Source organism: Heterocephalus glaber, unplaced genomic scaffold, assembly GCF_053883595.1.
Source record: "Heterocephalus glaber isolate CG9 unplaced genomic scaffold, H.glaber_assembly_v1.0 deba00001719, whole genome shotgun sequence".
Taxonomy (NCBI): Eukaryota; Metazoa; Chordata; class Mammalia; order Rodentia; family Bathyergidae; genus Heterocephalus; species Heterocephalus glaber.
Window position 1 is genome coordinate 8,798,981 of NW_028258432.1, and position 17,920 is coordinate 8,816,900.

Consider the following 17,920-nt stretch of genomic DNA (forward strand, 5'->3'; position numbering starts at 1 on the left):
TTTAGATTTGCAAGACAAGGAGTTCTGGAGATTTGTTTTACAACAGTGTGTATATATTTAACTCTCCTGAACTGTATTTTTATTTTATTTTTATTTTTTTCTGAACTGTATTTTTAAAATGGTTAAGATGTGTTAGTTTTTTGTTGCTGTGACCAAATACCTGAGAAAAACAATTTAGAGATAGAAAGGTTTATTTTGGTTCATGGGTTCAGAGGTTTCAGTCCATGGTCAGGTGGCCCCATTGCTTTAGGCCTGTAGTGAGGTAGAAACTTCATGCCTGAAGGGGGTAATGGAAGAAAGCTGCTTACTGCACAGTGACCAGGGAACAGGGAGAGTGAGAAAGAGCCAGTCCGCACCGATGGCCTGCCTCCTTCTGTTTGTGTCCCACCTACTGGATGGTGCTACCCGTGTTCCAACAGGTTTCCTCCTCACAATTTATCAGCCCACGTATCAATAATCCCTAGAAACACCCTCAGACACACCCAGAAGTGTGCTTTCCTAATCTCTCTCCCCCTCCCCTCTCCCCTTCCAAGCCATAGCATTGCCCCACCCCCACCCCCCAACAGCTGGGAAGCAGAGCATAGGGAATCCCAGGCTCTGTGGACAGCTCCAGATCCCTTATCCATTGCCACTACACTTGCAAGAGGCCAAGAAGAAAGGCGGAAGCTGGAGTGGTGGCCCATACCTGTAGTTCCAGTTACTCGGAAGGCTGAGGGGAGCCCAGGAGAGTTTGAGACCAGCCTGGGCAGGATAGTAAGATCCCATCTCAAAAAACAAAACAAAACACATACATACACAAACAGTAACAACAACAACAAACCACACACTCACATACACGCATGGCCAAGTTTATGAGCCCAAGGGAAGGGATATGAGGACCCAGGGCTAATCACATAGTGGGGAGCTACAGAGAAAAGAGCAGACACAGCACCTGTTATCCTTAACCCAGTGAGACAGGAGTCAGAGATGCTTTTAAGAACATGATGAAGCTGGACACTGTGGTACACACCTGTAATCCTGGGTACTGGGGATGCAAAGGCAGGAAGATTACAAGTTTGAGGCCAATCTGGGCAACAAAAATAAAGAAATGAAAATACAAAGCCAGCCAGGCATGTGACCCATGCCTATAAACTCTGGAAGGCTGAAACAGAAAGGATCACAAATCTGAGCCCAATCTGGGCAACTCAGTGGCTCAGCAAGACCCCGTCTCAAAATGAAGTAAATAAAAAATAAAGAAAAAGAAAAGAGTTGGGGATGTAACTCGGCACAAAGCCCCTGGGTTCAATCACTAGTACCATAATCAATGAATACATTTACAAATTGAAAGGGCTGGGGGGTGTAACTCAGTGGTAGAGTGCCCCTGGGCTCAAACCCAAGTACTTAAAAAAAAAAGAATCTAATGCAAAAATGAGGTATTTTCTACAAAAAACATATATATACAAAGCATTGCCCATGATTTCAGCTAGTTCATGCTCTAAATGTCCCATCCATATATACGATTCAAAAATAAACATTTCTGTGTAGAAAGTTTATTTCCATCCATAAAATATATCACTAAGTGGCTGAAAAAGTTACATATTATTTTAAAACATAGATTTAAAAAAATCATATTAGCTTCTTAGCAAAATGCTTTTGTTTTATGTATTTACAAGATTAGACCATATTTAAGGTACACTCTTCCCTCAAGCCAGCCTGAGAAGGCCTTTGGATACAGGTAGGGACACCAATAAAGCTAATTATTGGCTCTTCCCACCTTGTGCATGAGAAGATCCGATTTTACGAAAGTCCCTTTGAAAATAAGACTAATTGCAGACAGCTTCTAGACAAAAGTCCAGCGAAGTAGCAGTTGATAATATATTTTCTTTTAATGATGGAATTAGTCTTGTTTTAGTAATCTACAGCCTGTTTAGGGTCTGCCATGTGTGATGAAGTCCTTGAGACTAATTTGCTTTTCTATGAATCTTCAACCTGAGCCTGTGAGGAGAGCAGCTCTGAACCCATCTCTCTGCCAAAGGGTCGCCTGTTTTGGTATATGGAAGGACGTTCTGAAATACTGCAATCCACATTCTGATACATCTAAAAGTGGGAAAGAGACAGAACACTAATTATCATTTGATTGAGACTTACACGCTATGTGCCTATGTGGCAAACTATTTAAATAAAATGACTGTCTCATATAGATCATTACGTTTACTATGCATGGGTTTCAGAAAATATTCTACATATTATGAGACAAAGCAATCTTAGTCCTTACATTTGTAGAGAAACAAATCAAAGTCCAGTATTTTATTTCATTATTTTTGTATCTGTGGGGTTGAACCCAGAGCCTCAAGCATCATTATTGTGTCTATTCTTAAAGACAAAATCTACCCTTAGATATAAAGTGTTACTCTAGAAATTCCAGACCCATGTAGAAAAACCATAAAAGAGAAAGGCCACAAGAGAAATCTGCACATTATGCAATTAATACAGGGGACTGACGGCTGAGCTTTTCCTGGGAGTTTTATGGCTTTTGAAGTTTTTTTCCAAACTAAAAATGGCTTTACTTTTTTTTTTCTGATTAACTTTCACAATGTTTAACAGGCCATGTCCATTTTTATTTATTTTCTCTCCTCCTCCTGCTTCTTAACCAAATACTTCTGTAAGAAGCATGCTTTAAAATTCTTGGTATATGAATCTAGGTATATGTTTTGCATTGCTGCTGTTCAATTTTCTTTTCTTTTCTTTTCTTTTGGCACCAGGGGTCAAACTCGGGACCTTGTGTTTGCAAGGCAGGCGGCAACGCTGAGCTAAATCCCTGGCCCTGAGTTTTCATTTCATTGCCTTGAGGTTAATGAATGTGTCCTGTATGATAACAATTCTATTTATGCTGAAATTCTCTTTGTTCAGTGGGTTTACCAGTTCTTGTCATTTATGTTTCTTTTTTTGATTCTGTTTAAGAGAGGGTCTCATTATAGACCCAGGCTGGCTCAGCCTCCCAAGTGCTAAGACTATAGGCACAAACCGCCATGCCTGGCTCTTATGTTTTCCAATCTCCATGAATTCTTTTTGCTTTTTGTTTTTCTCTACTTTGTTGGATTGTGATATCTTCGTCACCTCCTCCCATCATCTCCCCTGAAGCTGCCCCAGTCTATCCCTTTATCATTGCCTATTTCTGTTGTCACAGTCACCTCTCAACTGCTGTCCTTATGTTCCATCTTTTGCCTTGCTTTTCCAAAAATGCTTGTACACTTCTTTCCCTCCCTCCCTTCTTTACTTCTTTCCAGAAGTGTTTGCTCAGCACCTTCTCTGTGCCAACCATGAAGCTAGCAGCAGGACAGTGCCATGGAGATGTGGTTTCTAATCTATTTTCACAATGACCGTCATGGATTTATTTAATAAATGTGGGGCCAGCACTACATCATGCAACATACAGATGAGCAGAAGAGCATCCATGCTGTTCTGTGGTGGTCAAGTGGTGATTAAAAAGAGACCCATAAAGCCAAATCAGCATAGAATATGACATGAGTCCCATATAAGGTTATATTCTATGTGAAGTGCTGAGAGTTCAGAAGGCAACTGAAATCTGACATGGGAAGCTGGGAGGCTTTGCAGAGGACTGAATAATTGATCTGGGTCTGAAGACTGAGGTGTGATCATTCATCCTAAAAGTCTTCTGTATATAGACTCTGGGGCTGGAATCCAGGGCCTCATACACACTAAGCAAGAGCTCTACCACTGAGCTACCACCTCAGCCCAATCCAAAAGCCTTCACTGGGTCACCATTCATTAAATAACATTTGAGCATGTTATTCAATGATTCCCTGATCTAATCCTTTTGCTGTTGAGGTTGGATCTAACTGTCATAACCTACATTTTCTCTATTTCTATCCCCATTTGCCTGGTTCTCTGAAAGTCATTTTCCTTGCCTAGTCCTTGATGAAGCAGAAGTAGATTCTACGCAACCACTCATATATATCCATGGAGAATCATCTTGGGCATAGAGGTAAGGTCAGTTATTTTTTTGTTTGTTTGTCATGAATTAAGATTTGTTAATCTCATATTTCACACAAGGAAACTGAGACAGAGTCCAATGGGCCTCCACCCTCCCCCCAAAAAAGACTAAGTAACTTCAGATTTGAACCTGGGTATTCGAAGCTGAAGGTTCCAGCCTTTGTTTATATCATGTAGGAATGGCTCTTTTCACTAGGGGGTTGCTGATGGAGGATGAGTTAGCAAAGTAATTTCAAGTCCCCAAAGCTCACATGATATCTAGCTTGGAAACCCATTTTAAAGGGAGGAAACTGAGGCAGGGCAAGGTAATATGATTTGCCATAATGGACAGGGCTGGTAGGAGGCAGAACAGTAGAGCTTGTATTCAGCTCTGACAATGCCAGGCCAGTGCTCTTTGGATTCTACTATATTACACGATCGGGCAGCATTATTCCACATGAATGCTTCATGCTGAGTTAGAAAAGGATAGTGTCTTCTGGAGGGATTAAATTTTATGTTGTCTTTTAATCCTCTGCACTGGACCTTAAAGCTATTAATTTATTAAGCAATTGGCTGAAATCTTCAGGAAAGGTATTATTTTTCTAAAAACACCTGTCAATATACACCTCGCCCAATACAGCTTTCAAAGGGCAACCTAGACAAAGTGTGGTGAGAAAGACAACTTGGTACATCTGGCTCTTAGGAAGTTAACACAAGTGTTGTAAATTACCAATTTCCTTTATGGTCATGGCTTATCAAGAACCAGCTGTTACATACCGCTTCTTCTGCATCTGCCAGCTGACATCCTAAAGAAGAAGTAAGATTAGGGAAGGACGGCCGTTTCCTGGAGTCAAAGGCCCAGCAGGACTGCATTACAAAGTATCTACAAAAGTGACAACACAAGACCAAGCTGAGGAAAGCAGAATGAAATAAAATGGTCCAATTTCCCATAGAACACCATACTCTTTATTGTGTAGAGCTAATTATGGCATGTTTGTCTTGTAGCAAGAACTCTACTAGATTTTGTACTCAGAAAGGAGAAATTAGATGATGGATAGGGATTCATTTAAAGAAATATGATGTAGAAGATGTGGTCTAATCCTCCTGGATCCTTCTAGCAAAGGAATCGAAACCAAAAATTAGGTGCTTCTGATGATAGGCAAGGTTTAGTTTACTTCAGGATCTCTAAAACATAAAGGGAGATTTTTCTCTGTTGTTTAAAGAAGAATCATCTGATTCTTTTTTTTATATTTATTTTACCTTTTTTCATGCATTTTGAAGTAGACAGGCTGTAAATGTCTGATTGCAACCAATCTATAGTCTAATTTGAACTTACATTTCTTCTGTAGCATAAAATGGCTGATCCATTTTAAATCCACTCTGAATGAGTTTATAGAAGTTAGCATCGACCGGAATGCCAGGGTAAGGATTCACACCTGAGAAAAACATAAAACCAATGTGGCTATTCATCGATTTCTTTGTCAGTTTATTTGTTCACTTGAGAACTTGCCAGACACAGCCTGCAGCTGGTTCTACAACTAGATAAAGAAGTCACAAGTCTTCCCAGACAGGTTATGGATCAGCAGGGAAAACTGACTTAGGGGAACTAACACATCAAGTGGCACATGCTGTGATAGAAGCAAGACTGGGAGGTGTGGCGACACTGGAGGTGGCATTTTGTACTTAGGAGGCAAGGGAGAGGGGGATGGAATACAGAGGGAACAGAATGCACAAAACCCAGAACCCAAGAAGCCAGCAAAGTGCCCAACATACCCAGTGAGAATATCTCCCAGAGTAGTATTCCATAGGACCAGACATCACTCTTGATTGTGTAGATCCCTTCAAATAAGCTCTCTGGGGCCATCCATTTCACAGGCAGACGTGCCTGCATACACCCAAGAGGAGAGCCAAAAGTGAATTTTCCACATGCACATCCATGGCTTCTTTTCTTTCATTAAATGATAAAATGTATTCTCTTCCTAAGGCCAATTCTTTCACTTTCAAGCTACCATTCAATAATAGTAACACACACACACACACACACACACACACACACACACACTCTTCTTTTAAACTCATCTTGAACAAAGGCTTGAGTTCAAGCAAACGAGTGGCATCTTTTGTTACAGCATTTCTCAGAAGAAGGTTAATGGAAATGCCATCCTCGAGAACATGGAGAGGGGAATTATGTCATCACTTCCAGAAGTGATAGCAAGCAGGCTGGCTTCTGTGGCTTTAATAACTTCCAGCAGCATGGAAGGTGGGTTTTGAATGAGGACAGCCTCAATTTGAATCAAGGCACAGGGTGACCTATATCTTGGGGCAGAGTATTGTGAATTCATTTGTTTTTGTCATAGGTTAGGGAGCCCTTCATGGCACATGTTTAATCTGCCAAATAAAATCAAAGCCCAAAAAAGAAACCATCACTTAAATCCTATACAAATGGGAGAGCAGGCTAGTCTGGTCCATTTAATTCATTAAAGAATTACTTGTGGTTCCAAGTAGAATTCATCTTGCCACATAAGAGACAGCCAGCCTGGAGGGTAGAAACTGCTCATCTATGTAGGAGCATCTAGCAGATTTATGACTTCAGCTATAGTAACTGATGAGCAGATTTTAAATCAACTAAGATGATTGTTTGAATACCATTTAATTTTATTTTTCACATCTATTAGACATTTACCCAGAACAGGCACTTTTTGCGTTGGTTTTACTCTTTCGTGTTTTTTTTCACACAAATCTGTAGAGGAAGTGCGGGAAACACAGTCCCAAGGAGGTTAGGCACAGATTTAGGGTTTAGCATATTCATGTTGAAATCCATGTGCTGTGTAACCATGCAAAGTTACTTTTGTGTGACTCAGTCTCCATATCCACAAAGAGGATACTTTGAGGAATAAATGAATTAATGTAGGTGAAGCACCCAGAAGAACACTTAGCACTTAGTAAGGATGTGATCAGTATCAGTGGCCATTATTTCACAAAGACAATGATGCAGAGAGAAATTCCAAAAATGAATAACCAAAAAGGAATGGAATAGGGGTTTTAACCCAGGTGTTCTAATTCTTAAAAACCACTCTTTCAAATACAAAATTAATCTAGTATTTCTAGTTTTGATTGTAAATAGCACACCTGTCTTTAGTGTGTTTTTAGTAGTAAGATTCAGTGGTGTTTTGGATTTCCTTGTATTAACAGTAACAGTATGACAAATATTTCTTAATTTCTATTTAAGTAATATGTCCTTTAAATTTTATACTTAATATTTAATTTATGTGTTGTACACTTTGAAAAATACTTTATTGTAACCATGACCTTTTTCTCATAATTGGAAACATCACTCAACAGTCACTTTGTAGCTAAGGAAACTGAAATAACTTCAGGTAATGAGATTTTTGTTTTTTAAAGTGAAAATTGCACTCAAAAGTCCCTAATGGATCTATTCTGACCAGATGTCCCAAGGATAGATGTGTGGCTATTTCACTCAACTTTTATCATAGATGTATTATTCCCTGAAGCTGTAGAAAAGTGTTTTAAACATAAGGAAGCAAACTGCTATGAGGGTTTTCTTTATGTTTCCATAAATCAAAAATGCATTACCGTGAGTGCAGACGTTTACTATAATAATGACAAAAGAGAAACTAGCAACACGAAAACACGGAAGGAATAGCAGCCTCACATTGCCCCTGACAACGTAGTTGGAATCACTCAGGATATCTCGAGCCAGGCCAAAGTCACAGATCTTCACCACCTTGCCGTGGGTGACCAGCACATTCCTGGCTGCCAGGTCTCTGTGAACACACTAGAAAGAATGAAATTGGAGTGTTATTTACCACAGTACATTCTATCATAAAGTGCGATCTGTCTTCTAGCTCAGGAGAATTACAGACAACATAGTATGAGCAGTAGTCAAGATGGATGTGTAACAAATGGAGCAAACCTGGGAGCCATTCCCAGGCTATTGTGGCCAGGGAGGATGGGTTCTCAGAAAGAAGAGCTTGCTGTAAGCGATATGGGGGGGGGGGCGGTGCTGGCTGAGGACCTCCCCCCCGCCCCCCAGGGATTTCTGAGGTTAATCTGCCAGTGCTCTCAGGGTAGGGAGGAAGAATATAGGTAAGCTCTTTTCTTGGTGAGAAATGACATTAGGAATAAAATGGGGGTAATGTCAAAGAAACCATTCAGGAAACAACCAAACGTGACTTTGGGGAGGTTTCCTTAAGCGGAATTAGGAATCTCTGAACTGAGTGATGTTATGATATTAATCCAAGAGCAGACAAATTAACTCTTCGCAGGAAACTTTTCAAAGGAACAGAGTGCTAGTTACAGAGGTCCACAGGGCTCTCTTCAATCTTTAAAAAACAAAAGCAAAACCCATAAAAATTGAAATGCTGGTGCCATGATTCCTCTATCTCTCCCCAATCCCAAAATCAGTGTTTTGAGTACCATCTGCTTGGGTTTTGCCCTTTTTACTACCATGCAGCCTGTTTTCCCCTCCCACCTGCTGCTTCAACTGCTTTGGCTAAGGCCCCACCCACCAGCCTGGCATCCATCCCGTCCCAATTTGATCTGAGTTCTCTCTGGTCTCTGGTAAGACTGGCCAGCCATCCCTCTTTGGCTTCTTCCCTGCAAATTCTGTATCTCTACTGCTTTCTTCCTTTTGGAAGTTCCAAATGTTTCCTCCAGGGCCCCAGGATAAGCCCATTCTCCTTCCCAGAAATCCATCCTCTCCTTCCACGTCCTCCACCAATCCATTTCATCCAAGTCCAGGGGTGCAGCTACCATCATCCACATCTCTATTTCCAACCCAAACACTTCTCTTGCATTTCAGAGAGGAGTAGCCAAGTACTGCATCTACTACACTAAACTTGACTCCATCAGCCACAATCAAAATATCTGAGTCATTACCTTTACTCAAAAATCATCCTCCTAATTCCAGGTTCCTTACCCTTTCCCATGTTCCCTGTTGGTATTTTGTTCCCTTCAAAACCTCCTCTAGTCCAAGCATGAACTCTTGCATGAACACTTTTTCTGTTCTGTCTCCCCTCTCCCCACCAGGTCTGATGTGTATGTCTCTCTCCCGGGTTCCCAGAATTCACTACAGTCACAGTATTTATCACACGATACTGTCATCTTTGATTTGTACGTCGGGTTGTCTCTTTCTCCCCTACCAAACACGTGATCTTTGGGCCAAGGAGCCATATCATCACAGCTTGTGTCTCCCATGCCCAGCATAGTGTCAGCATGTAGGAACTGCTCAGCAAATGTGTGATGATGTCAAAGAGCCCATGGAGGAGACGGGGGGCAACCTGAGAAGTAGTAAGGAGGGAAGGCAAGCAAGTGGTATGCATGATTCACAGGGGAAAGCCAGAATTAGGGGTATAGCTCAGTAGTAGAGCACTTACCTGGCATGTATGAAGCCCTAGCATGGAAAAAAAAGATCTAGAGAAGGCCTATAGTAAGACAGAAGGGGTGAAGGTCTAAGAAATTGGATATTCTTCAAAAGTTCGTGTTATTACAAGTCTAGAGGAAGAAAATGAAAAACAGTGCCTTGATCACCCATTGTGAGTAGTTTGAATACTAGTGCTCCTTAACTCACAACGGGGTTGTATCCCAATAGAACCACTGTAAGTTGAAAATACTGTAAGTGAAAAACGCATTGCATACAAGTAGTCCATTGGACATCCTAGACTAGCAGCAGGACCCTGTGCTGCACCAAGTGTGTCTCCTTGTGACCATGGGGGTAACTTGCAGCTGTGGATGCTGCCACTGCCCAGCATGGAGAGAAGGAGCAGACTGTACATCACTAGCCCAGGGACAGATCAAATTCAAAACTCCAAGTACGACTGTTTCTACTGAAGGTGTATGGCTTTCACATCATCATAAAATCTTAAATGGGGCCATTGAGGGTGGGGATTGTCTGCATTTACTTAACTATGGGCAGCAAACTTGGCTGGGAGATCTAGGTGGCTGCCTCCAACATCTGTAAAGATACTCGTGGAACCACTTCTGTCTGGGTGGAGCTGAACCATCAGCAAAGAATGAGGTGGGCGAGAAGCTTCAGGAAAGGGAAATCCAAACAACAGGTAGGGAAGTGAAGAAAAGAATGTACTGCAGATGAAAGAGAGGAGAAAGAAGCAGAGAAGGAGAGGAATAGAAGACAAAAGAGACAAAAAGATAAAAGAGAACAAAATCTGGAAATAAAGAAAAGGTAATGGAAGGTGAAGGAGGTCAAGGATGTCACCCCTAAATATGGTGCCCCTGCACGCTATTTTAAATTAGGCACTTGGGAATCATCAGATTCTGGATGAAGCTTTTCTCTGCAGTTCCCTATCCCCCTGATGACCAGATCTGCCAATGAGGAACACGACTGCCTCTAATAAAGCTTCTTACTAAAATGTCATTAACCAAGGAAGATTAAAGTCACCTCACAGAGGAAGAGAGTGAAATCAAACATCACACCTGCTGCCAGAAGACCTTTGTCCCAGATCACTGTCAGTTTGTTTGTTTATTTACCATGCTGGAGGTTGAACCCAGGCCTCTTGCCTGCTACGCAATTCTCTGTACCACTACAGCCCACCCCATTCATTCCCTCTCAGAATCATTTTCTACCTCTCTAAAGTTGTCTACATCTCCCACTTCTCTCTCTCCTATGAAGAAAGTGTTTAAGCTCCAATCATCTGATGTGAAATGGCACAGAAGAGCAGTGCTGAAGTGCAATGCCAGAAGAATGCCAAGGAGGAGAGAGACTATGGTTTGGGGCAGGTTCTGTGGCCTTGCTGTCACCACCCTGATGGATCTAGGATTAGCAACTGAGGAAGAAGTGGAAAGCAGGGCTGCCATGAGCCCACAGCACAACACTTCAAGTTAGACAGATGCTCAAGGTGGCAAGCTCAGCAAGCAGAGCATGCTGAAGTTTGGCTTCCTCTCACCTCCTGAATCGAATGTTCTGTGCACAACCTGAACAATTGTCCCAGTAAGACATGAGATTAGGGCATGGCAAAGTTGGCTGGGGAAGTAGGCGTGACCTATTAGTTACAAAATCTCAGGACACATGTGCAGAGCAGTTCCCAAAGCCCTGCACATAGGCCTTCTTGTGAGAACTTGAGCTGGTTTTTGATAAGATGGCCTAGACCTGACATCAGCCCGAGGAGTGGACGATACGAAAAGGACAAGCCACACTAAGCTTTTGCCAGGGTTCTCACGTCCACGGTGGTCTGCCCTTAGGCTGCAGGGTGTACTTCTTCTCCTACTTTTACTCGGCCCCAACTCACTCTGCACAGCCTGCTTCTTTTCCTACCTCTAACACAACTTTGCTACTGTTTGTGGTTGTCTTGACCAATTCTCTGCTCAGGACAGAAAGAACCTAGAAAGCACCTCTAGAAGGAAACTCCAGCACCCTAAAATCTGGTAACATATTTGGCTAGCCAGCCAGGAGAGCAGGTAGTTGGGCCCTTTTTTTTTTTTTTTTTTTTTTTTTTTTTATTTCTCTCTAAAATGCTGTGTTTTTTTCTCTCAGCTGGTAAAAGACTTACAGGTCCACCTCAAGGTTATCTCCCATTTTCTTTCTTTTTCTCATTTGCAGTCACTCTGTGGATACAAGTTGGGTAGCCAGGTAGCCTGTTTCATCCTCATGTTTCTGTTCTCTGTGATACTTTGCTTAGCTTTCTCACTCTTTAGGGGAAAAAATTGCTGTTGGTAACTTGGTAGCCTTCCTGAGTAGTCGCCTACCCCAGTTTCCTCCTTTTTTGTGTTCAAAGTCTCATCTGTGCTTTAGGCCCCTAGATGGGTGTTTCTTTCTTGGGGTGCTATCTTAATTAAGGTTGCCATTTTGTCTGGTCATGTGACTGGCTGCCTGTTTGGGTGACCCACATGGGTCCTGCTATGGTCACCGTGGTCACCAGAGAATCTCACCCTGGTAGATAGGAGCTAAGCTCTGATTTTAGATAAATGTGGGCTTCTTCTCTTTTTTCTTTTGTTTTTTTTTCTGTTTTTTATCTTTATTTTGATTTTATTGTTCTTTCTGTTCTTTTTTTTTGGTACCTGGGATCAAACTTGGGACCTTGTGCTTCCGAGGCACATGCTGGAACCACTGAGCTAAATCCTCGGCCCTCTCTTTTCTTTTCAATTAGGCTAGATCACTTCCTTGTTTCATCTAACAAAATGTAGGTAATTTAGAAACATATGTCTGGCAGCCTGAGCAGAAAAAAAACCAGACAGTAAAGTTTAATTCAAGTGACTATGAGTCATTCTTAGGATTTTTAGGGTTGTTTTTTTTTTCCTCAGAAAAGGTTTCCGTCTCTACTACCTTAAACAAAGTACCAAAGTTTTTACTATCAGAGTAAATGGAAGAGATATTGTTTCTCAAGTGGCTCCACCCTGCGTAAGTAGTCTACAAGTGACTCAATGTGGCTAAGGGAGTCTCGGTGGTGAAAGACTTCACCCTGATCTCCTGGGAATTTCAAAGGACTAGGTAGAGCCATCAAGTAGCTCAAAGCCCTCTCCCTAAGAAGTCAGTGGGCTCCAGTAAGGAGACAAAAAGCCCTCATTAGAGCTTTTCTTCTATGCTTCTATGAAAGATGCTGGCACTTAGGACAGAGAGGAATGTCTAGTGAATACCTGAGTCTCACATGGGATACTTTGAGGGCTCACTGGGCCTCCTCCTTCTACATGGGATGCCATCTTAAGGACTCAAGACCTAGTTGTCTCCCACTATAGGCCCCAAGATGAGGGAGGGGAAATCTCATGAACCATGCCCCACAGATTCCACTAACTTTGCTACTAAGCCCAGTCTGGAAAGAAGGAACTTGCTAACTGAAAAGCAACATCTATAAAGCACAAGCAGGAAATTCTACAAATCCTAGATGCAGTTCATCTTTCCAAGCAGGTTTTGGTCATGCATTGTAAGGGATCCCAAAGAGACATGTTTAAAGTCTCCTTGGAAAATCAAAAGGCTAATAGGGAGACAAAAAGGGCAGCCATACAGCACCTCAAGGCCCTAGCCTTATTCCCAGTTCCTAAGGAACCATTCTGATCCTTCCTCAAGGGATGCAGTGACAAGCTATAAAGATTGTAGATGGGAAGTAGTTACAAGAATTTTCACTGGACTAAGAAGAAAGCTATTCCTGAGAACCTCTGGAAGACCTGAGGCTCCTCTTCGGAAAGCAAGACCCTAGTATTTCTCCAGTTGCACGTAAGTAGAGTCACCAATGACCCTAACTCACCAAAGCTTAAATGGGCACCTGTACGGAGGCTCCCAGTTTTAATTAGATCCATTATGTGAGTTGCTAAGGCTATGGCTCTCAGGTTCTTGATAATTTATCGACCCTCCCTCTTTGCCATACTTTGTCCTCCACAAGAAGTGTGGAAATCTAACCTGATCTTCATATTTCGGTTCCTTATCCCCAACATAATATAGTGGTACCTTGGTTCATGAACTTGATTCTTTCCATGATTCTGGTCGCAAACTGAATTGGATGAGAACTAAATCAAATTCAATGGTTAGGTTCAATGTTGACCTTATGGGGAAATTTAATTTGGTTCTCATCCAGTTCAATTTGCAACTAGAATCATGGAGAGAATCAAGTTCGTGAACCAAGTACCACTGTAGTAAAGTTACTTTAGTCATTAACTCATCATCTTTAGTTATTTCCACATTGTCTTCTGACAGGTTTTTTTCTTCAACCCAGCCAGTGAGCTACAACACTCAACATAGTTGGAAAGCACATACTCCCAGTAGGTAGGGTCTATAGCCTCTTCCAGCCAGAAGAGGCTATTGAAGACAGAAAACTTCACTCCTTCAGCACCCCCATAAAGAATTATGGGAATATGTGTCTCTCAGGGGAATAATGAGACAGGTGATTAGGGCATGGCAAAGCTGGCTGGGAGTAGGTATGGCCTGATTTTTTTGTATTTGCTTTTGGTACCCGGGATCGAACTCAGGACCTTGTGTTTGTGAGGCAGGTGGTGGCACCACTAAACTAAATCCCTGGCCCGGTATGACATTAATTACAAAATCCCAGAACACATGTGCAGAGCAGTTCCCAAAGCCCTAGAAAGGACTTCTTGTGAGAAGGTGAGCTGCTTTTTAATAGGATGGCCTAGACCTGACATTAGCCTGAGGAGTGGATGATACAAAAACAATACTCCACATTTAGTTTTTGCCATTGTATTCTCTCTTGTGTGGATGGCCCACCCTCATGCTGTAGGGTGTGCTTCTTCTTTTCCTACTTTTATTTGGCCCAATCTCACTCGGCAAACCTGTTTCTTTTCCTACCTTTAATAAAACTTTGCTATCATTTGTGGTTGTCTTCACCAATTCTTTGCTCAGGACAGAAAGAGCCTAGAAACCACCTCCAGAAAGAGACTCCAGCACCCCAAAACCCAGTAACACCACCTGCAGAAGGAGACTCCAGGACCCTAAAACCCCATAATCCCAGGAGGGACTGACAACACTGCATTTCATCTTCAGTAGAGGATTTACCAGACTCCCTATCTTGACCTTTTGCCCTGGAATTTCCAGGGGACTTCAGAGAACCTAGGAAGGCTATGCTAGCCATTTTCTAAAAGGGGGTGGTAGGCCTTTGTACTGTAAATAGCAAAGGGCTGGGGTAATATTCTAGGTGATGTCAAGGGTAACAGTCTAAATGACTTCAACAGTGAAGAGGGGGAAAAACAAAGGACATTAATGAAGACATGTTAAAATAAGAAAAAAATACAAGCACATCCTTTCATAATTAAAATTAAGCACATCTCTTTTTTCATAATTATCTTATTTATTTTTTGTTAGGTTTTTTTTCCCTTTGAAAGGAGCTTACCGACTTAAATTCCAGAAATTCCATCCCTTTGGCAACTTGATATGCAAAGCAAAGAAGATCTTCAAATGTAAGCACATTCAAGTCCTCTTCTTCTTCCAGCCGCTTTTGGTTTTCATATTCAACTTCATCTGTAAAATAGTCAGTCCTCACTTTTGCCAAAATGCTAAGAAGTTGCCTTACTAAATCTCCATGGGAAGGCCATTAAAGTTAGATGAGTTGTCTTAAATAAAATTTATAGGTGGTGGTTGGTTTGGACTGAGCTGCTCTAGACTCAGGAGACCAAATATATATATATAGAAAGCCTATCATTGACATTAGCATAGAAAAAATTGTTTCTGCCATTGTGCTTTGTAAAAAATAGCTAACACAAAACTCTTGTATCCATTTCAGAGTGCTACTAATTAGAATAAACTATTACCTTCAGAATGAGTTGAATTCCCATTGAACCCTGAGATCTGATCCGAGTCCTGGTGTATTTGAACTTCTCTTGAACCAGGCATGCTGTTAAAGAGAAATTTGTTTTTTCATTGTTTACATTCTCCTTCTGGGTAGACATTTTATTTAAAAATATAACTCATCAGAGAAATGGATTCCAGTTACAAATGGGCTTTTACATTAAAAGCACACAGTCAACTTGTCAATTTTTTTCTGTACAGTAAGGACATCTGTATCACTGGGCTTGGTGGTCTGAGCAGGGTAAGAGTGATCACACAAGCTTTGTCATCTATAAGCTGAGTGTTAAGGTTCCACTTTATGAAGGGGAAATTAGGCATGAGGAGATGAATATGATTTGCTACACTACAAAGCTAAAAAGGAGTGGGACTAATAATCACATCTCATGCTTTATTTTCTAAATTCAACCCATTCTCCCCTTAAAAGCTGGTGTGATACAGATCTTTGAGAAAGACATGAACTGTTTTACCATTCATTTTTGGTTTTTTGCTTTCTGGGTTTTTTTTGTGCTGGGACTGGAACCCAAGGCCTCAAGCATGCTGAGTGTGTGCTCTACCACTGAGCTACATCTTTATGAGTTTGCTTTTTGTGAAGTTCACTGCCTTTCCACATATAGTAATAATAATAAATAGTCATAATGAAAGATTCTTTTAAGGAGTATCATATAAAAATCCTGAGTTTTGTGCCAATTATAAACACATTATGTATCAATTTATTCCAATGTATGAGTTTATCCTACTTTACAATTTTCATATCTTTGGAAAATGGCTTAATGTTCTCTGATCACAAATATTCCAAAATGAATTACTTCAGCATATTTAATACCCCAGTGATCAGAATGAATCAAAGAAGCTAATTATTGACCAGAGTGCTGGTCATGCATACCTGACTCATTAAGATAGACTGATTTTCTGTTCTAGAATATGCAAGGCAGGCTGAGGGTGTGGCTCAGTGGCAGAGCATGTGCCTAGCGTGTGCCAGGCCCTAGGTTCAATCCCCAACACTGGGGAAAAAAAGGTATGCAAAAAACATAGAATTTTTTTTGTGCTCACTTTGGCAGCACATATACAAAAAACATAGAATTTTTTCAGTTCAAGAATGTGAACTGAGAAACAGGGCTAAAATGGAGAACTGGTGTGACAGGTATGCTCAGGTAAGGTCAAGTGCCTACTACAGACATGCCCAGGGACCTGCCTGGGGCCTACAGCCATAGTAGACTGGATCTGTAAGAGCTTGTAGGACAAAGTCCTCCACTGATACTTATATTCTTAGAAAACAAAGCTGGCATCTCAAACTTTTTTTTTTTTTTGTACCAGGGATTGAACTCGGGACCTTCCGCTTGCAAGGCAGGCGGCGGAACCACTGAGCTAAATCCCTGGCCCCAGGCGTCTCAAACTCTTCCCAAGAGGGCCCCAGAAAACATTGAAGTCCCTGACAATAAGTCTGCCTTTGGAGTAAAGGAGAGTGTTCACCATGTGGGGATTCAGGAATGCACTCTGGAGAGAGGAAGCATTTTCATAGCATGCCGGTAGATCTGTTCAGAGAAAGGTGCTAGAAAGCCATAATGGTCAGGTCATTAGCCAGAGATTTCAAGCCTGCCACCAGACCCCTAACACTTTCATTTATGTTCGCTGAAACAAAAGGTCCCACTAGGACTCCATATTACTCAGGACCCCCATGGAAAGCACAGAGACAAAGTGATCACTGTATTCTCATCACATGCCAATGAATCCATCCCGATATTTTAAAATTCAGATTATGAGTTCAGAACACTTTTGTGCAACAGTCCCAGGACATGAGCTACTTTCTATGAATATGTCAGGGATTTTGGGAAAAGTCTTCCACCAATCCCTATGTGGCAAGCAGGAGGCCTGAAAGATTGAGTAATGAACTTTTCCCAAAATCAAATATGTATCCAGGGTGTGATTTAGGAAAAGGTAGAGAAAGACTGGCTCAGATCTAGTACCTGTCCTGAAGGAAAAGGAAAGGTCTCATTGCTCTAAATCAACAGAGAAACTACAGTAGAGACCCCTTATCCATGGGAGATATGATCCAAGACCCTCAGCATTAATTATTACTAACAATTAAAAATAAAATAGAACAATTATAAAATATACTCTCATAAAAGCTATTTAAAACTTCTGAGCTTTGCATTTAATAGTTTGGAATGCAGGTGACCAAAGGTAAATAAAACCATATTAAGCAAAACAGATAATGGGGGGCTACCCTATAGCAAAGATCAGTGACTTTTCTGGGTCTTAGATCCACAGACCATAAAATGCCTTTTGAAACTGCCCAATGGGGCAGTGGGGATTTAGCAATCACACTTTGGCTATGTCCTGTGATGTATAATGATGAAACCTTACCCAGACACTTACCTGGAATTTGGATGTGATTGGAAAGTGGGGTAAAAACTGAAATTGTGCTCTTTGAAAATCTCTGTCCACGTTCTGTGAAATTTTTCTCTTTTATTTCTTAGATAGTTGAGAAGGTCACCATAACAACAATATTCAAAAATCAAGTAAATTGGCCCTGAAATAGTGACAGTTTTCATTATAGGTATGCAAATCCTACATTGCTTTTTTTTTTTTTTTTTTCAGAAATCCTCATTGTGGTCAACACACTCAATGAGAGCTTAGTTCTCCCCCAACTTTGAGCATAGTCTAGCTCTTCTTATTCTTTAAATC

The 17,920-nt window shown here is 41.3% G+C and overlaps 1 protein-coding gene across 5 annotated transcripts in view; it reads right to left on the reverse strand.

The window, feature by feature from the left end:
• Positions 1-1,513: 1,513 nt before the first annotated feature.
• The window catches only part of Flt3 (fms related receptor tyrosine kinase 3), a 110,366-nt gene continuing 93,959 nt past the window's right edge, over positions 1,514-17,920 (reverse strand). For all 5 annotated transcript variants that reach the window (XM_004854805.4, XM_004854804.4, XM_087199384.1 and 2 more), the window contains 8 exons: positions 17,612-17,765; positions 15,199-15,281; positions 14,781-14,908; positions 7,646-7,768; positions 5,746-5,857; positions 5,309-5,408; positions 4,750-4,855; positions 1,514-2,076 (listed from right to left, as the gene is read on the reverse strand). In XM_004854805.4, coding sequence (XP_004854862.1) covers positions 1,954-2,076; positions 4,750-4,855; positions 5,309-5,408; positions 5,746-5,857; positions 7,646-7,768; positions 14,781-14,908; positions 15,199-15,281; positions 17,612-17,765 — 929 coding nt within the window. In that variant the 3' untranslated portion in view covers positions 1,514-1,953. The remainder of the gene's footprint in view (positions 2,077-4,749; positions 4,856-5,308; positions 5,409-5,745; positions 5,858-7,645; positions 7,769-14,780; positions 14,909-15,198; positions 15,282-17,611; positions 17,766-17,920) is intronic.